The 18,976-nt window shown below is 39.3% G+C and overlaps 1 protein-coding gene and 1 long non-coding RNA gene across 4 annotated transcripts in view; one reads left to right on the forward strand and one right to left on the reverse strand.

The window, feature by feature from the left end:
- Positions 1 to 2,800: 2,800 nt before the first annotated feature.
- Positions 2,801 to 18,976, reverse strand: part of ccdc88b (coiled-coil domain containing 88B) — a 47,284-nt gene continuing 31,108 nt past the window's right edge. For both annotated transcript variants that reach the window (XM_069171008.1, XM_069171007.1), the window contains exons 22-28: positions 18,617 to 18,760; positions 16,736 to 16,922; positions 12,602 to 12,747; positions 8,561 to 8,668; positions 6,488 to 6,639; positions 4,068 to 4,412; positions 2,801 to 3,675 (exon numbers count right to left, since the gene is read on the reverse strand). In XM_069171008.1, the coding sequence (XP_069027109.1) occupies positions 3,605 to 3,675; positions 4,068 to 4,412; positions 6,488 to 6,639; positions 8,561 to 8,668; positions 12,602 to 12,747; positions 16,736 to 16,922; positions 18,617 to 18,760 (1,153 nt within the window). In that variant the 3' untranslated portion in view covers positions 2,801 to 3,604. The remainder of the gene's footprint in view (positions 3,676 to 4,067; positions 4,413 to 6,487; positions 6,640 to 8,560; positions 8,669 to 12,601; positions 12,748 to 16,735; positions 16,923 to 18,616; positions 18,761 to 18,976) is intronic.
- LOC138211256 (uncharacterized) lies at positions 3,775 to 16,832 on the forward strand. Of its 2 annotated transcripts, XR_011179320.1 has the most exons (4): positions 3,775 to 4,438; positions 11,187 to 11,285; positions 11,375 to 11,470; positions 16,699 to 16,832. It is a non-coding gene; the product is annotated as an uncharacterized lncRNA (long non-coding RNA). The 2 variants fall into 2 exon arrangements; XR_011179319.1 differs by lacking the exon at positions 11,187 to 11,285.

Raw genomic sequence — 18,976 nt, forward strand, 5'->3', positions numbered from 1 at the left:
TGTTTAGGATGCCTCCTCTGTTCAGTCAGTGGACTAAGTGGTTTAAGCAAGGTTTTTGGTCGCTGGAGACTCTTTAGTAAGACATAGTCATTAAAATTTGATAGCTCAGGCCAGGACTGAAGGTAAATGGGCAGAGGGGGGTGATGAGGAAAGACATATGCGTGCCACACAGGTGGAGAGAGTCTACTTTGTGAGAAAAAAAGAAGGAGAAACCTTCATTGAGGAAGAGGAAGTAGAGAGAGAAGTCTTAAGAGGGATCTTTGCAAGTACAAGAAGGCCCCAAAAAAATAATCGAAAAGTAAGGTTGAAAAAGTGATTTTCACTGGTACTGTTACACCCCTCAGGTGCTCAATAATTAAGCAGCTGAGCAGACTTTTGAGATCTAACCGTGATGTCAGCCAAGGCAGCCATCCATCATTCATCGCTTTAGGAATCAGGGCTGGAGATGGGCACTTAATCACTCATTTTGTGGCAACGACTTTTCTCTCACTGATTTTCTCTCCAAGGCTTATTTTTTTTGGGGGACTGATTTTGTGTTGCTTCTGCTTGTTGTGCTCGCAGGCACAAATCTATCTTTTAAAACAATAGTTTATTTCAGCAGGAGATTGTAGTGAATAAACAAGGGTCAAATTATAAATCAGTCACATTCCTGTTTCTTAGTCGTTGTCCTGTTTGAGTGCACCGCAAAGAATTTTTTGATAATGCATTGAAGTTTATAAATGGAGAAAAATAACCAGTGCATGCTCTCACAGGGCTCCCACCATTGGAAATTTAAAGCCTTACCCTTCACTTTTTGTCTGTGGGCACTGTCTGTCTGTGTGCCTGAGGGCGTGTGATTGTTGCATTGCACTCATAATAAGCCTCTGAGTGACTGGCAGAACCAATATCTTGCTATCGCTTTGCCCTGCGCTCGCTCAGGCGGCTCGGTGGGCAGCCCCCGTCATGCATCTCAATTCCACAAACACAATGTTCAGAGCCGAGAGAAGGGGCCTGCTTTTTGATTAATGTCACCATGACAACTACATAATTCATGAATTGTATTAGCAATCCATTTGTCATTTGCAAATCATAATTCAGGATGTGTGTTTGAGGAGGGCTGGCTGGAGAGACAGAACTACGGGCCGCTATTATCCTCAGCGTTGTCTTCTGCACACATACACACCCAAAAAAACAACCCCTTCACCGGAAATGCTGACGTAGCTTCATCCTAATCTGGTAGACAGAAGCTGTTTGGAAGCTGCTTGTCTTATAAGAGGGCCATTTTAGTTTCTTGATGAACTCTTAGGTCTGCTCATTTGGAAAGCTGCATGCTAATTCCCTCCTCTTCTTCCGTCTGTCTGTCTGTCTGTCTGTTGACAGAGGCCTGGCCAGCTCCACACTGACACCATTTGGTGCAACAGTGAAAGGAGATAAAGATGACTCTCATTAAAGCACTTCTGCAGATCATTTGTCATTAGATCAATGACTGGATTCACACAGGAATCCTAAAATGAAATGGGATTTTAAACCATATGCGAGCCAGATTGCAGGGTTTCTCCGGGTTTATCCTGCTGTACAAAGATCAGATCCGCGGTTTATCATTATTTATTTATGTAATTATTTTGCTTCCTTCATAAACTGGGCCCTCAGGATGAAACTGGATTGCAGACGACTTCATCATTTCTTATGTCTTTACTTAAATCTCACATTTTTGTGGCACCTTTGTCAGGTCACTTCCAGGAATCTTTACGCTTTTCTTTCACCTTGTTTCACTGCTGATATTCAACATTTTATGAGCATGGAGTATCAAACTGCTTTTCCTTTTTACTTTAAGGCATGTCTCACAAAAATTAAATGTGATCAGCTTTTAAAAGTCAGACTTTTTTGACTCCGAGTGAGCCAACTTAAAGAAGAGGCGTTCAGGAGAAGCAGCGGGAACACCGAACATTTTTAGTTAATCCTGTAAAGGTTTATGGAAAATGAGATGAAGCACTCCAAGCACTGAACTTTAATGCTCAAGTGAAATTTGCATATGAGGGCTTTTACTTCCAACCACCTCTGCTCCACTTTCTTCCTCAGCTTAGCCTATGTGTTATATATGATGTACCTCATGAAATCTACTCTGATATTCTTGATGTCCTCTGCAGGCATCTGCTATTAAATGGCTGCACACACTGCAGAGCTGCTGTTTGAGTATTTGTGGAGGGATTTACACGGTAGACATGGAGCCTTAAAACTAAAAGGTTACCTCAAAATATTACTGAATATATCATGAAATAATGTTATCAATTAAATTGGACTGTGCAGTGTAGAGTTGTAAATAAATTATCCTGATGCTTTAAACTCTGGTAAATTTTGAAGATAATTTTGTAAGAAACACTGAACCTCAAGAGTTTATACAGCGATATCAGTAGAGGGCTGGCCTCAATGCACACTCTCATTTAATATTTCTTTCATTTGTTTTGGCAAAACATGAAGTTTCAGCAATGCCACGCGTCCGCAATGACCAGAATGGGCGGTGTAGGGGCAGTATGGAGATGTGACAGGGTCAGGGACCTGCAAAACGTAATGGAAATTGACACTGAAAATGCTGGAAATACAGAGTGTGTTTTGTCCCCTTGTGATCTCAGAATCAGCAAAGTAGTGACTTTATGGTCACCATGTTTATTGTTTACATCAGACAAATAAGGATGTTCTAATTATGTCCTTGTTTCTCCGGTGTGCCCTCTAGTCGAGTCCTCCAGTAACACGCAGCGTTCATAGGCAAGTGTGTGAGCAACATCGTTATTGACACAAACGGTTGTAAACTCGAACAGGCAGTTCAAAAGTAAGTTTATTTCGAGCCAATTCCTCTAAAGTCTTCACCATTCGTAGACCTCTTCTGTTTGAGGCACGACATCCACCATGCAAACGTCTAGGAATCTGGGAAATGGAGTTTGTTGAAGACCTGCAACAACATCAATATTGAGTGAACAATTATATTAAGGATTTTTTTTATTTTTTTATAATACACGTAACACGTTAAATGAGACACACGACACGCTATTGAGAAAGGGTCTGTTCCTTTTTTTTTAACCTTTTTTTTAATCTTGACCATTTACCAACGAGTCTCCCAAATTAGATAATGCTTTTCTCCTCTGATATTCCTACAGTTGTGGTTAAGTCACAAAAATACCTTGTTATAGGTTAAAAAAAATCATTGTTTGGGTTAAAATTATTATTTTTATTCCGTGCGCACATTATTGTGGTACTACTCAAAAGAAATCAACATCAACTGCAAGCAGGAAATGGTAGGAGTGTGAAATTTTGCATAAGGAAACAGGTGATAGATGGATGATAATATATTTGCCAAATCAAGAAAACTAGAGATATACAACTGTATATGTAGTCAAATTAATTTGACTTATCAAGAGATTTGTGCTGAGGTACTGAATTTCAGTCATTTTAAGTTATAGGGGGCAGTTAATTCATTCACAATTCAGTAACACTACAAATGACTCACGAAATAATAAATTTATTCATGTATTCAAAAATACTAGGAGGATGTTATATTCAAAATATTCAGACATAAACAAAGATGCATCAAAACAGTTTGCTTGGAGCCCATAATTATAAACATTTGTTTTTAATTCAACTGAGGGGAGTCTGCAGCTCTGTCTCGGGCCACCGTGGTGTCTTCACTGGAGTGTTGATTATCTGCAAGGCAGAAGAGATCACAGTCTAATCGGCACATTTCATTAAATAGAATGCTTGCTGTATTTTTAAGTGATTGCAGATATTGTGACCACTCTCTCAGCACAGTTTTACTTTGCAGTGAAATTTTTTATTTAGCTTGACATTTAACTCATTACCCCACAGGTCTGTCTATCTGTACATAGCTCACTTAAAAACACACACAAACACTTTTGAAATATCCATCTGGATAAGGTATTTATTTTTTTCTTTTCACCTAATGAACCTTTCTTGAAAAATGGCCCTCTATTGTTTTTCATCTTTTGACTTGTCAGGGTAAACATTTCTGAAGTGTACACATAATAACACACATCTTCCTCATTCCTCCTCCTCCTCCTCCTCCTCCTCCTCTTCACCTCTCGCTTCATCCTCGTCAACACTCTCCTGACTGGTCAACACTGCATCTTCCTCCTGAGGTGCTTTTTTTTCACTCCTGTTTCCCTCCCACAGGACATTGGAGGTGTTCTGGCTGGAGCGCAGCCGTAGGCGGGGAGGTGTCTTATGGTCGCCGGGACTAAAGGATTGGGAAACCCCGGAGCCTCCCCTGGTCAACCCGAGCCCCAACCCGTGACGAGATCCCAGTTTACGACGGCCCCCGGAGCTAGAGCGCATGGCTGGAGTCCCGGGAACCGAGATGTCCGGGTCTGTTTGCGACCGAGATTTCCTCAAGGGAGAGGGAGAGACTGGAGCACTGCGGGGGTCTAAAAGAGCAGGAAATGAATGCATGGTTGGTAAATAGTTATAATTACTTACAACCCATGTTTATACAAGTAAGCATAATGTTTCAGATGTTAATATTTTTTCGTCAGTAAATAATTAACTCCTGAGAGTTAATGTACAAGACCCTCGGCATGAACGTTTTCAGCATTTATCTTTAAATATGCAAAATCTTTCACTGTGTGGCACCGCATGCGACAAATCAGCCTGTTTGATTTATAGCTCAAACATCAAACTTTTCGTCCAGTCAAATGCAGTCTCAGTGACGAAGGTATGTGCAAAAATAAATCAAGGAAGTGTAATAACTTGCTCAGGGGGCAGAGCTGCACTGCCATTAATTGCAGGGTTAGTGGTTCGATTCCTGTCCTCCCCGCGTTGAAATGTCCTTGAGCAGCACATTAAACCCCGAAAGTTGCTCCTGATGTCCCGGCAGCTCCGCCACCCATCGATTCGCCAGTGTGTGAATATGAAGTATTTTGAAACTCTTTGATTTGCTGCATTAGAAAAGTACTGAAAAACAGGTGCCTAACCCTTTATTTTAAACTCTCAATTATGCAATTATTTAGCTGGTAGATAAAGTATATAAATAATTGAATGTTTTTAAATAAATGTTTATAAAGTTTGGTTAAGCACAAACTTATTTCTTGCATACATGTTTTACATTACCCATTTAAAAATAAAACAACCTATTTTCATAATTTAATTTATTTTCCTTTATGGCATTTAAGATAAATATTGTGTGATAATAACCGGATTAACGGGTGCATAGCAGAGTGAAGGACGCTGGCAAACTCAGTAATGCTTTACCATACTCCAATTTTAACATTTATAGTCAGGATATAAATCAATGACTCAATCAATAAATCCATCAATAATAAATGCCAATAACTGGTTTATAACACACATTATAACTATAATGTTATATTTGTAAGCAGATACACTGTAAATGTTTATCCATTATTATTAATTAATGTATTCATTATTTTATTCTCATAAAAGTTGGAATTATTGGCAATTTTATACATTAAACACTTAAATATGTGCTTATATCTGCTCCCAGCTATATTATAGTTTGTATACTTTTAATCAAGGTCTATAGTGCTCCAGAGAAATCCTGCACATTATAAGCACCTACTTATAATGCACTCATTCAAAATGTGCCTACAACACGGTGTAATATTCGTTAGTAGTTGTTATTTCTAGGATTATTAAAAAGAATAAATAATGTAGTAAAATAAGTTTTTTTCAGAAGATGAATTGGAAAAAGAGTTAACCAAAGAGCTGAGTGTGGATACAAGCATGACTATTATATTAAAAAAGGTGATCCTATTTTATAGTAGGTAATGTTAACCGGCTGTGAAGCAGTTGAGTTTCAGGGTTAAATGTTCGTGGGAAATGTCACCTCAAACATATAGAACATAAAGGACTTGAATTTGTGGGAAATGTGTCCACTATGGAGAGATTTTCTGCTTCCTCCACTTGTGTAGCTGAAAGATCACGTCTTGCTCTGGGACACAGGCTCAGTAAAAACCAGCAGTCCTCTTGTCAAGAAACAGAAAGACCCACCAGGTTTAAGAAATCAGGGTTTTAAGGGGGATAATAGAAAACACAATGAAAGGGAAAATTAAATTAGATGGGGGCAAAATTTGTATGTCAAAAAGAAAGAAAACATATCAAGAAGGCAGGTTGAGGCTTAAATCCTGGCTTTGAAAACGTCTACAGAGAATTTTCTCCGACTCTCAGTCAGCAAATGCATGAAAAGAGAGTGAAGCCTCCCGAATCTTTTCCTTTCAACATGTGGTTAGCAGAGAAAGCTGGCCTCAGTGAGTCTTGGCACTCTACAGAGAGAGATCTAAGGAGGGGAGAGTGGTATCAATACCGACCACACTTGGTAGTCATGAGATGATTTGTATGCATGCCGGTAGCATCGCTTGATGGGGTGAGTATGTGAGCATATCTTTGTCAAAACCAGTCGGCTGCAGTTTGTGTGTTTGTCGGTGTGAGAAAGAGGGGTAGTGTGCTGGGCTCTGTGTGTGTGCGTGTGCACGCAGGGTCTCACCAGGCTTAGGTGTGTGTGTGTCTGATGTAAATTCAGTGCTGTCGGCCAGGTTTTCCACGCTGCCCAAGGCAGTGAAGAGGGCACGTCCCTCTCTTCCTCCTCCCCGGGGTTTGATTAGCTTCTTCATCCTGTCGGCAATCCAGTTAGATTTCCTATGAGGACACAGAGGACAGGGACCATTTACAAAGAGGGATGAGCTAAGGCATGGGGTGTGTGTGTGTGTGTGTGTGTGTGTGTGTGTGTGTGTGTGTGTGTGTGTGTGTGTGTGTGTGTGTGTGTGTGTGTGTGCGCGCCTGCACACTGACACACATTTCATCCACCCTCTGATTTACCAGAAATGGAGGTAGGATGCCAAGTGTCAGTGGCTGCATCCTTTTCACAAAACGCACTTTGTGTCATGTAGTGTTTATTTTCTGATACAAAAAAAAATCTAAATAGGAACTAAATGTAATTTAGTGTGACAGGATTTGCACTTGTAGAAAACACTTTTGGAAATGATATGTTCAAATGTCATGACCATAATAAGTTTTGGCATGAGGGACAAAATGCACTTTTAAAAGTTGCCTTAAACATAGAAAAAAGCTTTTCAGCTTTCCAATGCAAACCAGGTTCACTTCCTCTGAGTGAACAACTTTTGAAATGAGATAGAAAAACAACAAAATCAATTATACTCCCGCTGATACTTCATTTTGGGAGGCACATAATGATAATGATATTTGGGAGTTTAAAAAAATCTGTATTAGGAGAGAGTCATTTATCATTATCAGACATGAATAAACAATTTGGGGTTATTTTAGCGGGACATTTCACAGTTGAAGACTCAACTTGTCAACTATGTATTTTAGACACAGTTTCTAAATAACCTCCAACCCACTTTGGCATTTCTGCACTGAAATTTCCGTTTTAATTATCTGGCAACATGTACACAATAGTGGTACATCTACATTGTTCCAATATCCAATATATCAGTTCAGCTCTAATCTCAGTTCTGTGACCTCTAATTAAGTTTTTTTTATTTTTTTGTGCTGACAATTTTGAAAACAAAGCATGTATCAGTGTTATCCTCCTCCTGATACAGAGCATAAACCATCATCCCCGAGGGTGTGGTGAGACTACTTTCTTCTTTTCCCGTAATCAACAATAATATGTAATAGAAAAGTTTCAGGAAAAGAATCACAAATAAATATTGCACTGCAACCTCAAATCCCACTGTGAAACCTCAGCATCTTATAGATAAAAGTACAAATGTAGTCATGCAACGTAAACAGTTTGATGTCCTTGTAAACATGACACGTGAACCTGAAACGTTTTCAGAGTAAAGATCTAATAAGGTAACGTCACTGGACAAAACATGATGGGCTGTATGACTCTCCAACAGTCTGGAATAAAAACCTTGAATAATCATAGTAGATCTGATTAGAATTTGTTTTTAAAAACCTGCATTTAATTAAAATGGTTGCTCTGTATTCAGTTGGTTGGTCTAAACCAGATCCACATCTCAAGAGCTGATAGTTATATCAGCACAACAAAATGTAAAAAAGAGAGAGATGAAGAAAATGAAATGATGAAGAATAAAACACTGACTGTTTGTTTTTGGAGTGCAGCATCACTATCAGCTTGACTACTAACATCAGAGCAACTAAATCATTATACAACAACAATTTTTATACATTGTAACAATTCTAACTAGATTTTCTTCTTCCTTTAAAAATTGACTATCTAATGTGCATATGTACTAAATAATATATACCTGTGCAATCAGTATAATCCAATACAACTGAGGCATCTAATTTTGTTCTAACTTGGTGTCTTTTTTCTGGTCACTTGGAGAATTTACGTTAAATATTTACTCTCTTTTAACTCTTTTTTTGGTCTCCATCAACTTCTGAGGGAAACAGCTGGCTCTTTAGCAGCTAAATACATGCTAGTTGATGGCTACATCTGTTTGGGATTCAGCAGGAAGTATACAGTGGGTTATTAGAGCTTGTTCACTGAAAACAGAGGCATGTAAATTACCCGTTCAAATCACCATATCAAGCATACTGTATAGGTAAACATATTTATATAAGTTACTTGGCCTTGTTGGTTGGTGGTTGCATGCTCGGGTCGAGGACTCTATACTGATCCATAATCTTCTCCACCAACTTCTGCTTCTCCCGACGGAGCTCGCTCAGCTTCTCCCTGAAGGAAAACATATGAAGCATCAGAACAAAGCAGCCGAGAGCACGAACAAGAAAAAAAAAAAAAAAAAAAAAATAAAAAAAAACAGAGTAGGAAGGTCTGTTTGATTCCCTTCATGCATGCATTATCAGTGCGAGTTGATGGGATCATTCTGGAAGTATGTGCTGTATGTGCCGAGGCTGATACTGTATGATTCAACGAATTAACCAGCAAATCAGAGAAGAGATGTGTGGATGTTAATATGCTGCTGGTGAGCAGAGGTTTCAGGGTTCGAGCTACGGACTGCACAAATTGAAGTCAGGAAAAAACAGCCTGTATGCTCAGAAAGAAAAACATCCCCCGAATAACATGTGAAAAAAACTGAACAAAAAGTCTCTGACAGTATGAGCTGATCATTCCTGCCACACAGATTAGGGGTGTTAGAGGAGATGGGCAGCAGTCACGGATGTTTAGTTCTGTATCAAGGCCCTCAGGACATTTAAAGCCACAGTAGCAGCACGGTAGCTGCGGTTGGATTTGTTGGTCTGGTTAGTCGTTCAGTCAGCTCTCCTCTTACAACCAGAACAAATATTTCTGCAGCTTTTACATTAAGTGTTATTAAATTACAAAATATACTCTTGTGAGCAGCAACAAAGCACTTAATTGGTTTATGGCATATTTATGTCATAGAAAGCTTCATGGTGATGTATATATTTACTCAATTATTTATTAAATGCAGAATTCGCTTGTATTTTTGGTTTTCAGCCAAGCCAGAAGCTACCTGTTCTTTACTTCTTCAAAATCCTCCCACTTCCTTCTGTGCACTGACTACCAACCAAAATATCTAGCTTGCAGCAGATCAGCATCAAATTTATGAAATAAGACTGTTTAGAGTTTGATAAAGCAGCCTGCAAAGCGAGTTCGATTCGTTTCATGAAAGCTTATGAGGCATCTTCACATGTTTGCTCATTGGATTCACAACATTTCCCCCTGCATTAGTTTGGGAGGGAAAAGTCATTGCATCATTTGCTCAGGGTCTCTCACAGTTCAAGTGATTTTGTAAAATAAACAATCTTCGCTGTCTTTTGCACTTCGCCAGTTCTTAAATATATTTTTGCAGGCCCTTTCAAGGGAAAATAAACAGAAGAGTCCAACAAGACCGCTCAGTGTCAGGAAATGTACATATCTGTGAAGTGTGTTGAGTCTTTAAACCTGTTTTTTTGTAAAGAAAATACATTTCTGAGTTGTTTATCTGAAACATAAATTTTCCACATCTAAACCACACTGGATATAGACAAATACATTATAATACATCAATTGAACTATTACAGTTTCTCATATTGTTTGTGCTTTCCATTGTCTATGTTTTTCATTGCTCCAACAAAAGCAAAGAGAAAGCTGGATAGGAGCCTTGGTGAGACCGTGACTGACTTCATTTTTTATATCAGTTTTTCAAAGCAAGAGAGACTGCTGGCTGAGAGATAAAAACATCCGTCCCACTCCAACCCTGAGCCTCGATTTGGACTTGACTCCTGCTGTTAGTTTGGATTAGATGCTCACTCCTAATGAACCATACCACAGTTTACTTGGCTCAGGACGGTGTTCTGCTCAAATAACATGAACTACAGGAATAAACACTCTTATAATTAAAGTGCTCTAAAAACGGCACCGTACACGATTTAGTTCTGAGCCTCTGACTCTGGGTTCCTCAAATAATTTAGATGGGAAAAGACTGATCTGAGAATCTTGTGACATTTAAAGCTGTTGAGAACAAGCATAAAAGATGAAGAGTTGAGTTTCTTTTAAACACATACCATCCCTCTAAATAGTAACTTTTGGAAAAATGTAAATAAACAAACAAACATAAACAAACATCTAGATTGCAGTGTGATGTGGCCAACATTTAGTCCGATCATCTGACACCTACATCCACCCCACAGCCTCTTTAAAGATCCACGGCTACATCAAAAGTGCTTGACATTAGCGTCTGTCATTAGCAGGTTCACAACTGTTACCTGAGGGAAATGATAGGGTGAACTTACAGCGGCAAACTTATTTTCACAGCACATAACTTTAACATTCATTTGAAACCATGTGTCTGCACCTCAGGAACGGAGATCCAATATTTATTCTGCTTTTAGCTCTGTTTCAGTCTCCTACCAACTTGTGAGGGAAATCTTTTCCAGCAGCTTCTCAGCAGCTAACTGCTCCTGTCAAGACGGCTGTCTCAGCTGTTTTTATCTTGCTCAGTCTTCCTCGGTCCCTAGCCACTTCTCATTTCCCACAGGCCCGTGCTTTCCTTAAGAACTTTCCAGACCTGTCATTCTCTATCTAACAGATGCCCACGTAACTTTCCCATCAGCCAAAGCCACCTGACTCCAACATCCACCTGCTCAACGGTTACTCATTCACAAGTTACCTCCAACAATATCCATACCAAGACATTTCCTCATGCCCTTTGCCCGTTGTCTGTTTTTTTTTTTCATTATGACCACGTAAACCTGATCCTGTTCTCGTGTCCCTGATTATCTTTTCACAGCTACCCGTGTTCTAACCCGCTGCCAGCTGATGACCTGCCTTTTTTGCCTTGTCAGATCTGCTTTCCTGCTGAATTCAGTAAAAGAATGTAGAAGATAAAGTAAAAGAAGCAACCAATTTAAGTAAAGTCCTGGTTAGGTAGCATAGATTGGCTTATCAAAGTTTTTTTTCTATTTTCATTGAAAACAGGTTTCTGCTCCATCCTGAAACAGCGCTGAGGATTTGCCAAAACAATGGGCTGAAAGATGCTAAAATGCTCTGTTGAGCTGCGAGGAGCTGCAGCAGGTAATGACTGTACAAACTCCTTCTTCATTATGTTTACATCTATTGTTTCTCACCAATACACACTATGTATCCTTAAGGACGGACAAAGGTATTAAATGCATTTTTAACATATTTTTGGTCAATATGAGGTCAACCAGCTTTGCTGTTTTGCATTTCTCTGTAGCACTGTTATATATTTTCGTATGCATTACAGCCACTAAGTTTGGGTCACTAGAACAGCGTGAAACTCATCAGGAATACTTATTATGTCGTTATGTGCTGTTGTGGGTGCAAATGAGATACAAACAAAACGCTAACCTGCTCTACAGAACATCGCTCAAAAACTCTGCGGGTTCCTTTAACCTTCAGTGGTCTCTGTGTTACTTTTCCTAATGAGCTTTAAAATTTGGATAAAACTGTATTTTTTTGAACTGCACATTAGTCAGTCTCTCCAGGAAAATGTCCCAAAAATGCAAATTCAACTAATCTCCACAATAATTGCAGGAGGATGCAATTTTGTAAAATTCCACTGATTTCTTCACCCTGAAGTTTCTCAACAGAAGGCATTATGGCAGAATAAGTCAAAACTCAAGAAAAGAGAAACGTTGCAGACTGGAACGCAATTAAGCAGACAAAAGTGACCTTTTTCAAGAATGAAGCCTGCAAGTTAGGGTCCAAAAAGTTATAATTTGTGACACCTGGATCAGATTTGATTAGACCTAAAGCTCTGAATACTCACTATTACTTCTGCATGAATCTGCTACCAGTCTACTAGTCATTTAAAAGGACGACTGCTGAGAGCTGCTCGACTGTGAAATTGTTGTCTCGCAGTTTCAAACCTTTATAGAAGAGCGTTTGTGTAGATATGAATACCGACTGTGCTGCCGCCTACAAACGAATAAATATTATTAAAAGGCATTTTCTCTAACACGTTACATGAATCTTGTTTCTGCAACAGCAGTAAGATGCAAAAGTTATGAAACCTGATTTCTTCTTAAAACCATTTCAGTTTTCTTGGTACTAATTCACAGCAGAACAGATCATCTGGTTGTGTGTGTGTGTGTGTGTGTGTGTGTGTGTGTGTGTGTGTGTGTGTGTGTGTGTGTGTGTGTGTGTGTGTGTGTGTGTGTGTGTGTGTGAGTGCGTACTCACTGGGACTCCTTCTGCTGTGAATAGTGCTGGTCACGGCGCTGTAGGCTCTGCTCCAGTAAGGCCCGGTTTTCCTTCTGCAGACTCTGGTTCTGCTGTACTAAGTGTCGGCTCTCCTCCTCCATGTTCCCCTTCAGCTGGGTCAGCAGCTGCATACAAGGCCATAAATGTGATTAAAATGGGAAGATCAGAATATAATATTGTTGCTATGCAGGTATCTCTGTAAGCATGTTTAATAAGATGATCAATCCCCAAGAAACAGAACACAAAATCAAGTCAGGACACACCTATTGACAGAAAGGGGGGCAGATCTTTGTTTGTGAGCACAAACACACCGTCACTCAATGATATAATCAGTAATATGATTCATAAACACAATATGAAAACTGTCAAATTATTTCTACTGGATTATACAAAATGAAAGAGTTGTTCTTAGTTTATCATTTTAAGCCATATATAATATTCCTGATATCTCTGCCAGGACTTAGATCTGTTGTGGTAAAGTTTTGCAACTTACAATGAGCTGAAAATACTGGACTACTTAACCACTTTTTGCAGTATGTGCATGATGGCATTTACAATATGTTGAACAAGCTGCTATTTAACCACAACAAAAGCCTGTATCATGCAAATGCAGCTCTCAAATGTTTTAGTATCTCATAAACTCCAAATATGTGAAATTAAAAGTTTGTAGGTGCAGTTTGTGTTTTATCATTGATAAATGTATTTTCTTTGACAAAATAATACAATTTACTGATCAAACATAGTATCGCACCAGTCTCTCCAAATATAATGGAATAACAGTTCTGTCTGTCTGTCCCAGGTGCTGCTGCAGCCAAATCTGAACAGGATGGTCTGCAGCCTGCAGGATATTCACAAAACACCCCCCCCCCCCCCCACTCCCTCTCCTGCTGACGAGAGCGCACACCACGGGCCTCATTTTATCAATTAACAGGATTTTATTTTCCAGGGACAAAAATCACCTGCAAGTGTTTTACTGTCGACAATTTAACTACTGAACATCAGCACATCTGCCAGCTTCTCCCTTATTAAGATGAGCACAACAGTTTACGAATGCAGAGAACTGCACATACACCCATGATATCAATGCATGAACAAATTACAAGATAACACAAAAAGACAATCTTTCTCTGCCTTAATGAAACTGTGCACAAGACTTTGGCAGCAGTTTAGTTATTGTTGCACAGTTTGTATGAAATAAAAGATACTGCATATTTAAAATGGGATCCAGATTTGCATTAGATATATTCTGTAACTTATACTCTTTTATGTTATTTATATATAAAAAAAAAAAATTATAAAATGAAATCTTTTATGAAAACCTTTTTAAACAATGTGTTTGATAAATAAACTAAAAAGATAAGTGGACTCCTTCAAAAGCTACCAGACAAACACCACTGTAGGAAAAATATAATACCATCAGAACAAAGAGGCACAGGAAAACAACAGATGCATTTTTTTTTATATTTTCTGCCTCACAGAATATAATAGTGTTTTGAGTCAGTTGGTGAGTGTGGGCCGTGGGTCAGCTGCCATTCTTTATCCTCCCTTAAAACCCATTGTGGGGCAAGTAGACAAGAAAAGCACATCTAGAAGGACATAGAAAAGACAATGGATCTGCAAGGTTCTCTATTCAGGTTAATTTAGATTAAGCTGAATAGCATTTAGCATTATGGAAAGTAAACGGAAAAGAGTACACAGAGATCTGATGAGTTTCTGGTAACCAAACTGACAGGATGCTGGTCACAAAACCTGCAAACTTCTTTAATAAAACCTCACAAAACAAAGAAGCAAGAGTTCAGAGCCCTCTGAAATTGATGGACTGACAGGTGCATCACCACAAACCTCACAAACGACCAAAGACTTCATTCACGTGCTTTGTCTGCACAAAAACTCAGCATTGAGACTCCGAAGATGTTATAGAGTACACACACAATGCTAATGCACAAAACCACATCATCAGGTGTGTGACACAGAAGGAAAAATTAAAAAAGCGCTTATCTTTGAACCTTTTTTTTGCATCTGAATAAATGTTGAAGTTTAGAAAATTCTCCAAGGATGCCTTCAAACCACAGACATTTTCTTAAATTGTACAATATCACTCTTGTAGTTATTATTTATATTATAAAAGTCTCACAAGAAGCTGCAGCCACCCATATACTGAACATCTCCAGTGTTTCCAAATATTTTGTCCTCTTACTCACATTCTTGTTCAGCCGAGCCCCATCAGTTAGCACAGCTGCTTAACAGGTTAATTGTGGGTCCGCGCAGACTCCAGGATGAACTCTGCTCTATTTTCCCTCTGCATTAGAATATAATGAGAAGCCTGGGTGTCTGATTCCTGTAATCTAAGGCTATCTAACGATTATAGCACCGTGGAGGCAGAAAAAGGTGCTTCAAAAGACAAGGAGATAATTTGGTGAGAAATAAGTCTCAGAATTAAACAAATGAGGCTAAATCTGACTTAAAAAGTAAATCAACGCTGTCTTTGTGTTAAACGTTGTTTATGTTTAGCCTTAATCTGCCATTTAAAAGAATAGTCTGACACTGGAAACTACTTGTTAATCAACGAATTCTTTGCCAAGTTTTGGATGAGAAAGTCGATGCCACTCGACGACTACTTTTTTGTAAGTAAGCACAAACGGGGAAACAGCTGACTAATAATTCTGCCCGTTTTCATTCCCAGGGCGTTAAATGCTGCTGTTTTGTCAAAGCCGCTGGCATCAGAGAGATATGCACACAGTGCCCTTTGGTGTCGGCACCGCAACCACAGAGGTTAAAGGAGGTCATGTGACAGAGTAGTAAGAGTGATCAAATCCACATAGGGAGGTTAGAGGTAGTTAAGAGGCAGCAAAAGTTATCATTGATTTCTTTAAGCAGCGTAAATCAGGGAGCAAGCAGTGGATCTGACTCAACCTCATTGGGAACTTGAGGACGCTATGCCCCGCCCACCTACTGTACAGGGGAAACCACAGGCCTGTCAATCAAAAGAACCAAAACTAGCCAAAAGAATTTGAATTTGAGTCTGTAGAACCAGAGGCTTTTTGGAGCAAACCCCTAGTGGCCCTCAGTGGTATTGCAGCTTAAGGCAATTCCGCACTGGCCTCACTTGTCAGACCTAGAAGCTGTATGTCCACTTTTATATGCAGTTTATCGATAATCCCCATAAAAATGCTGTTACTCATTGAGCTGTCAATGAACTGGCCATTCGATTTTGACACCCGGCTGGTTCCCCGTTTCCAAGCTTCACACTACGCAAAGCTAACCTGGCTCCAGCTTTATATTTAAGTTAAGAAGTGAACAGACCTATTCAGATACCAGATATAACAGATACCTATTCTTTCAAAGGTTAGCAACGTGCAAACTGAAAGCCTTATGAATATGGCCCCACCCAATGACAACCATCCAAAAAAAACACTTGCTCTGCAATTGTCTGGAATCCTGCATAAATTTTGTGTCTCTGCCTTTTTTGTACCAGCATATTTTTGAGCACATGTTGTATATCAGCAGACCAAAAGTCTTTTAACCAGCATTATGAGACCAGGTGATTCAGGAGTGGTCTCATGAGCGGCTGGATGAAGCAGAATAATAAATCTGCTGGTTGACTTCTTAAACTTTTTATGGGAAGTTGATTTCCACCCGTTTCATTACTAAAACAGCTGCTTGAAAAACGTTTTCAATATTCATTGCTTGTTTGATAGCATTACACAGAAGACTAAAGCTGTTTTGAATGCAAAAGATGCCCCTACTCCTTATTACCTACTTGGTATTCATTTTCTGTTTGGACCAATATATCAATTTTGTCTGATATGTCAAGCTGAAATTGCCTTCATATCATATCAAGTAGTAGAAATCAGCCAGCCACTAAAGATATGATAGCTGTTCCTCCCTGACCACAACTATGTAAACTACTCTCTAAAACATGCAATGAATTCCTAATACGTTTTGTTTAATTGCCCCATAATGCGTTGGATAAATTGTTTGTATCCGAGTCTCTCCGCTGTGAAGCCCTAAATCCTGTTTTGCATGTAAATGGTCAAGTGGCAGCTTGAATACAAAACACTGGTGTTTATCTGCAGGCGTGTGGCTGCATCTCTCTGTGTGTTCGGCCCATACCTGGTACTGGCTGGTAAGCCGGGCGCTGCTGAGGTCCAAGCTCTGGTTGGTTTCCCTCAGGGCGCTGAGTTCCCCCTCCAGCCGAGTCCTCTCCAGCTGGGTGGTGCTCAGCTCGGTCCTCAGCACCGAGCCCTGAGCCAGCAGCTCCGCCTGCAACGCCAACCACTCCTTCTGCTGGGCCTGCAGCCTGAAACACCGACACGCACGGCTACTGTTACAGGTCCTGTAAAGTGCTCTGTGTCATTGTTTGCTCAGTGCTCTCAAACTGAAGCTCATCACAACACAGTGAGTTATCACAGAGCCAGACTACAACCAACAAATAAATCTGACAATCTTTAAAACAAAATGTTTCAAGAACACATTGTGGAGTCAGTCAGTTTTTATACAATAAAAGCAGTTGTCTTGTTTCATTTTGTAGCCTAATGTGAAAACAATGATTACTGATGAGGAAATTAAAAAACATTTGGACATTTTCTTTTCCTACTGTGGATTAGAATTTATTTGAGATGAAACTATGCATGTAAGTTCAAACTAAATTTTACAAATCAGCCATTGCAACTCATGTTTAAATTCTTTCCGTGATGTTAGCAAATAGTAACAATGACACATTCTTGCCTTGTTTTGTCTGACCAACAATTCAAAACCCAAAAATAATTCACATAAAACAAAAACAAATTATAAAATATTCACAGTGGAGAAGCTGGAAGTTTTTGGCCATTTCAGGACAGGAGAAACCAGTTGAGGACTTATTCGCCAACAGCAGTTATGGAACAAAGGCGTCCTTCATTTAGAGTCGTGGTTCTGTCCAGCTGATGAATATTCACTCTCTTTTAGCTCTGTGTTACCAACTCCTCAGAGAAATGTCTGAGTCTTTAGCTCCACTATGTTCACCTGCTCATCACTGACTATGTTTGTCTGCTATTTTCTGCTGAGAAAGTAGTGTAAAGTATTTTTAGAAACAGGTGCCTGTTGCAGCCAAAAATGAGACAGCAGTGAGAGTGAACCAAAGCAATAAACTTGTAGCCAGGCAGCCAAACAATGAGCTAAAACTCACTACACAACCAATCATTAATCTCTGAATGTTTATCTCATTTAATACATCTAGCATTTTAATACATACACACAAAATATAGATTATAGTATAGATTTATTAAAGAAATATATTCTTTACCTACTTAAACTGAGCTATTACTTTACACTGGTCCTGTAATGCTTGAACATTTATATTTAACAGTATTTTTAGTCCCATGCCATCTGAAAACCAGCAGAGGAGGCATCCTTGTCTCCAGCTTAGCAGCCCATCATTTGCAACAGTCAGTAATCAATTGCCTAAATAAGATGATGATGGTTGATTTACTAATTATGGTACACAAGTATCTCATAATGATGATCATTATAATCATATACCCATCAGCCATCAAGAAGAAATATAATCAAAGGTACTCATAACAAAGTTGAACCTCAGGTCTTAGTGAGCCTCACTGACACTTAAATACATGCAGATGTGATGAATAAAAATATGTGAAAAGATAAAATGTTCAACCTTCCATTAATTCACTTTGTGCATGCAGAAGCTTTTGAAAAGAAACTTGAACAAATATCCAAATACACCTTTTTTTAAGGCTTCACTTGGGTCTCTTCAGTTCTGTTTTTATGGCCTTGTTTTTCTGTTCGGAGCCCAAAGGACTGAAATCATGAACAAGAAATGCAATCTGTGCATCACAGCACATTTGCATTCAAAACCGATTCCTGTGTTGTTCGCCGTGCTTCATATAGAAGCATTACTGCTGCTGCTCCCTGTATTCAAATGAACATGAGTGCCCTGAAAGGATGATCAGATCTCATGAATGTGCTGCTGAAGAAGCTGACGGGATTTGTTACCTCTCGTTGTCTTCTTTCAGCCTCTCCAGCTCTCGTTCTCTCTCCAGCCTCCTCTGGGCCTCTGCCTCCATCTTTTCCCCCTCCATCTTTATCTCCTGTTCTCTCTCCTCCAGCTGGGTTTTTCCATCCAAGAGCTCCTTGTACCTTGATATTTCAAACACAATATTAACCCCAACACAATACTAATGACTTAAAGTGTAAAGCAGTGTGTGTCTTGAAAAGATCCAGGTCAGGTGTGCTGCTTTGTGTGTTGTTCTGTTGTATGTCAGTTTTGGGAGAAAAGTCCCCTCAGTGATGGAAAATATGTCACAAATGTCCAAAGTGAGGACTTTTAAGTCTAATCTGATTCAGTGAGTGTTT

The sequence above is a fragment of the Embiotoca jacksoni genome, unplaced genomic scaffold, assembly GCF_022577435.1.
Source record: "Embiotoca jacksoni isolate LCO1_2020_lvr unplaced genomic scaffold, fEmbJac1.0.p SCAF_5, whole genome shotgun sequence".
Taxonomy (NCBI): domain Eukaryota; kingdom Metazoa; phylum Chordata; class Actinopteri; family Embiotocidae; genus Embiotoca; species Embiotoca jacksoni.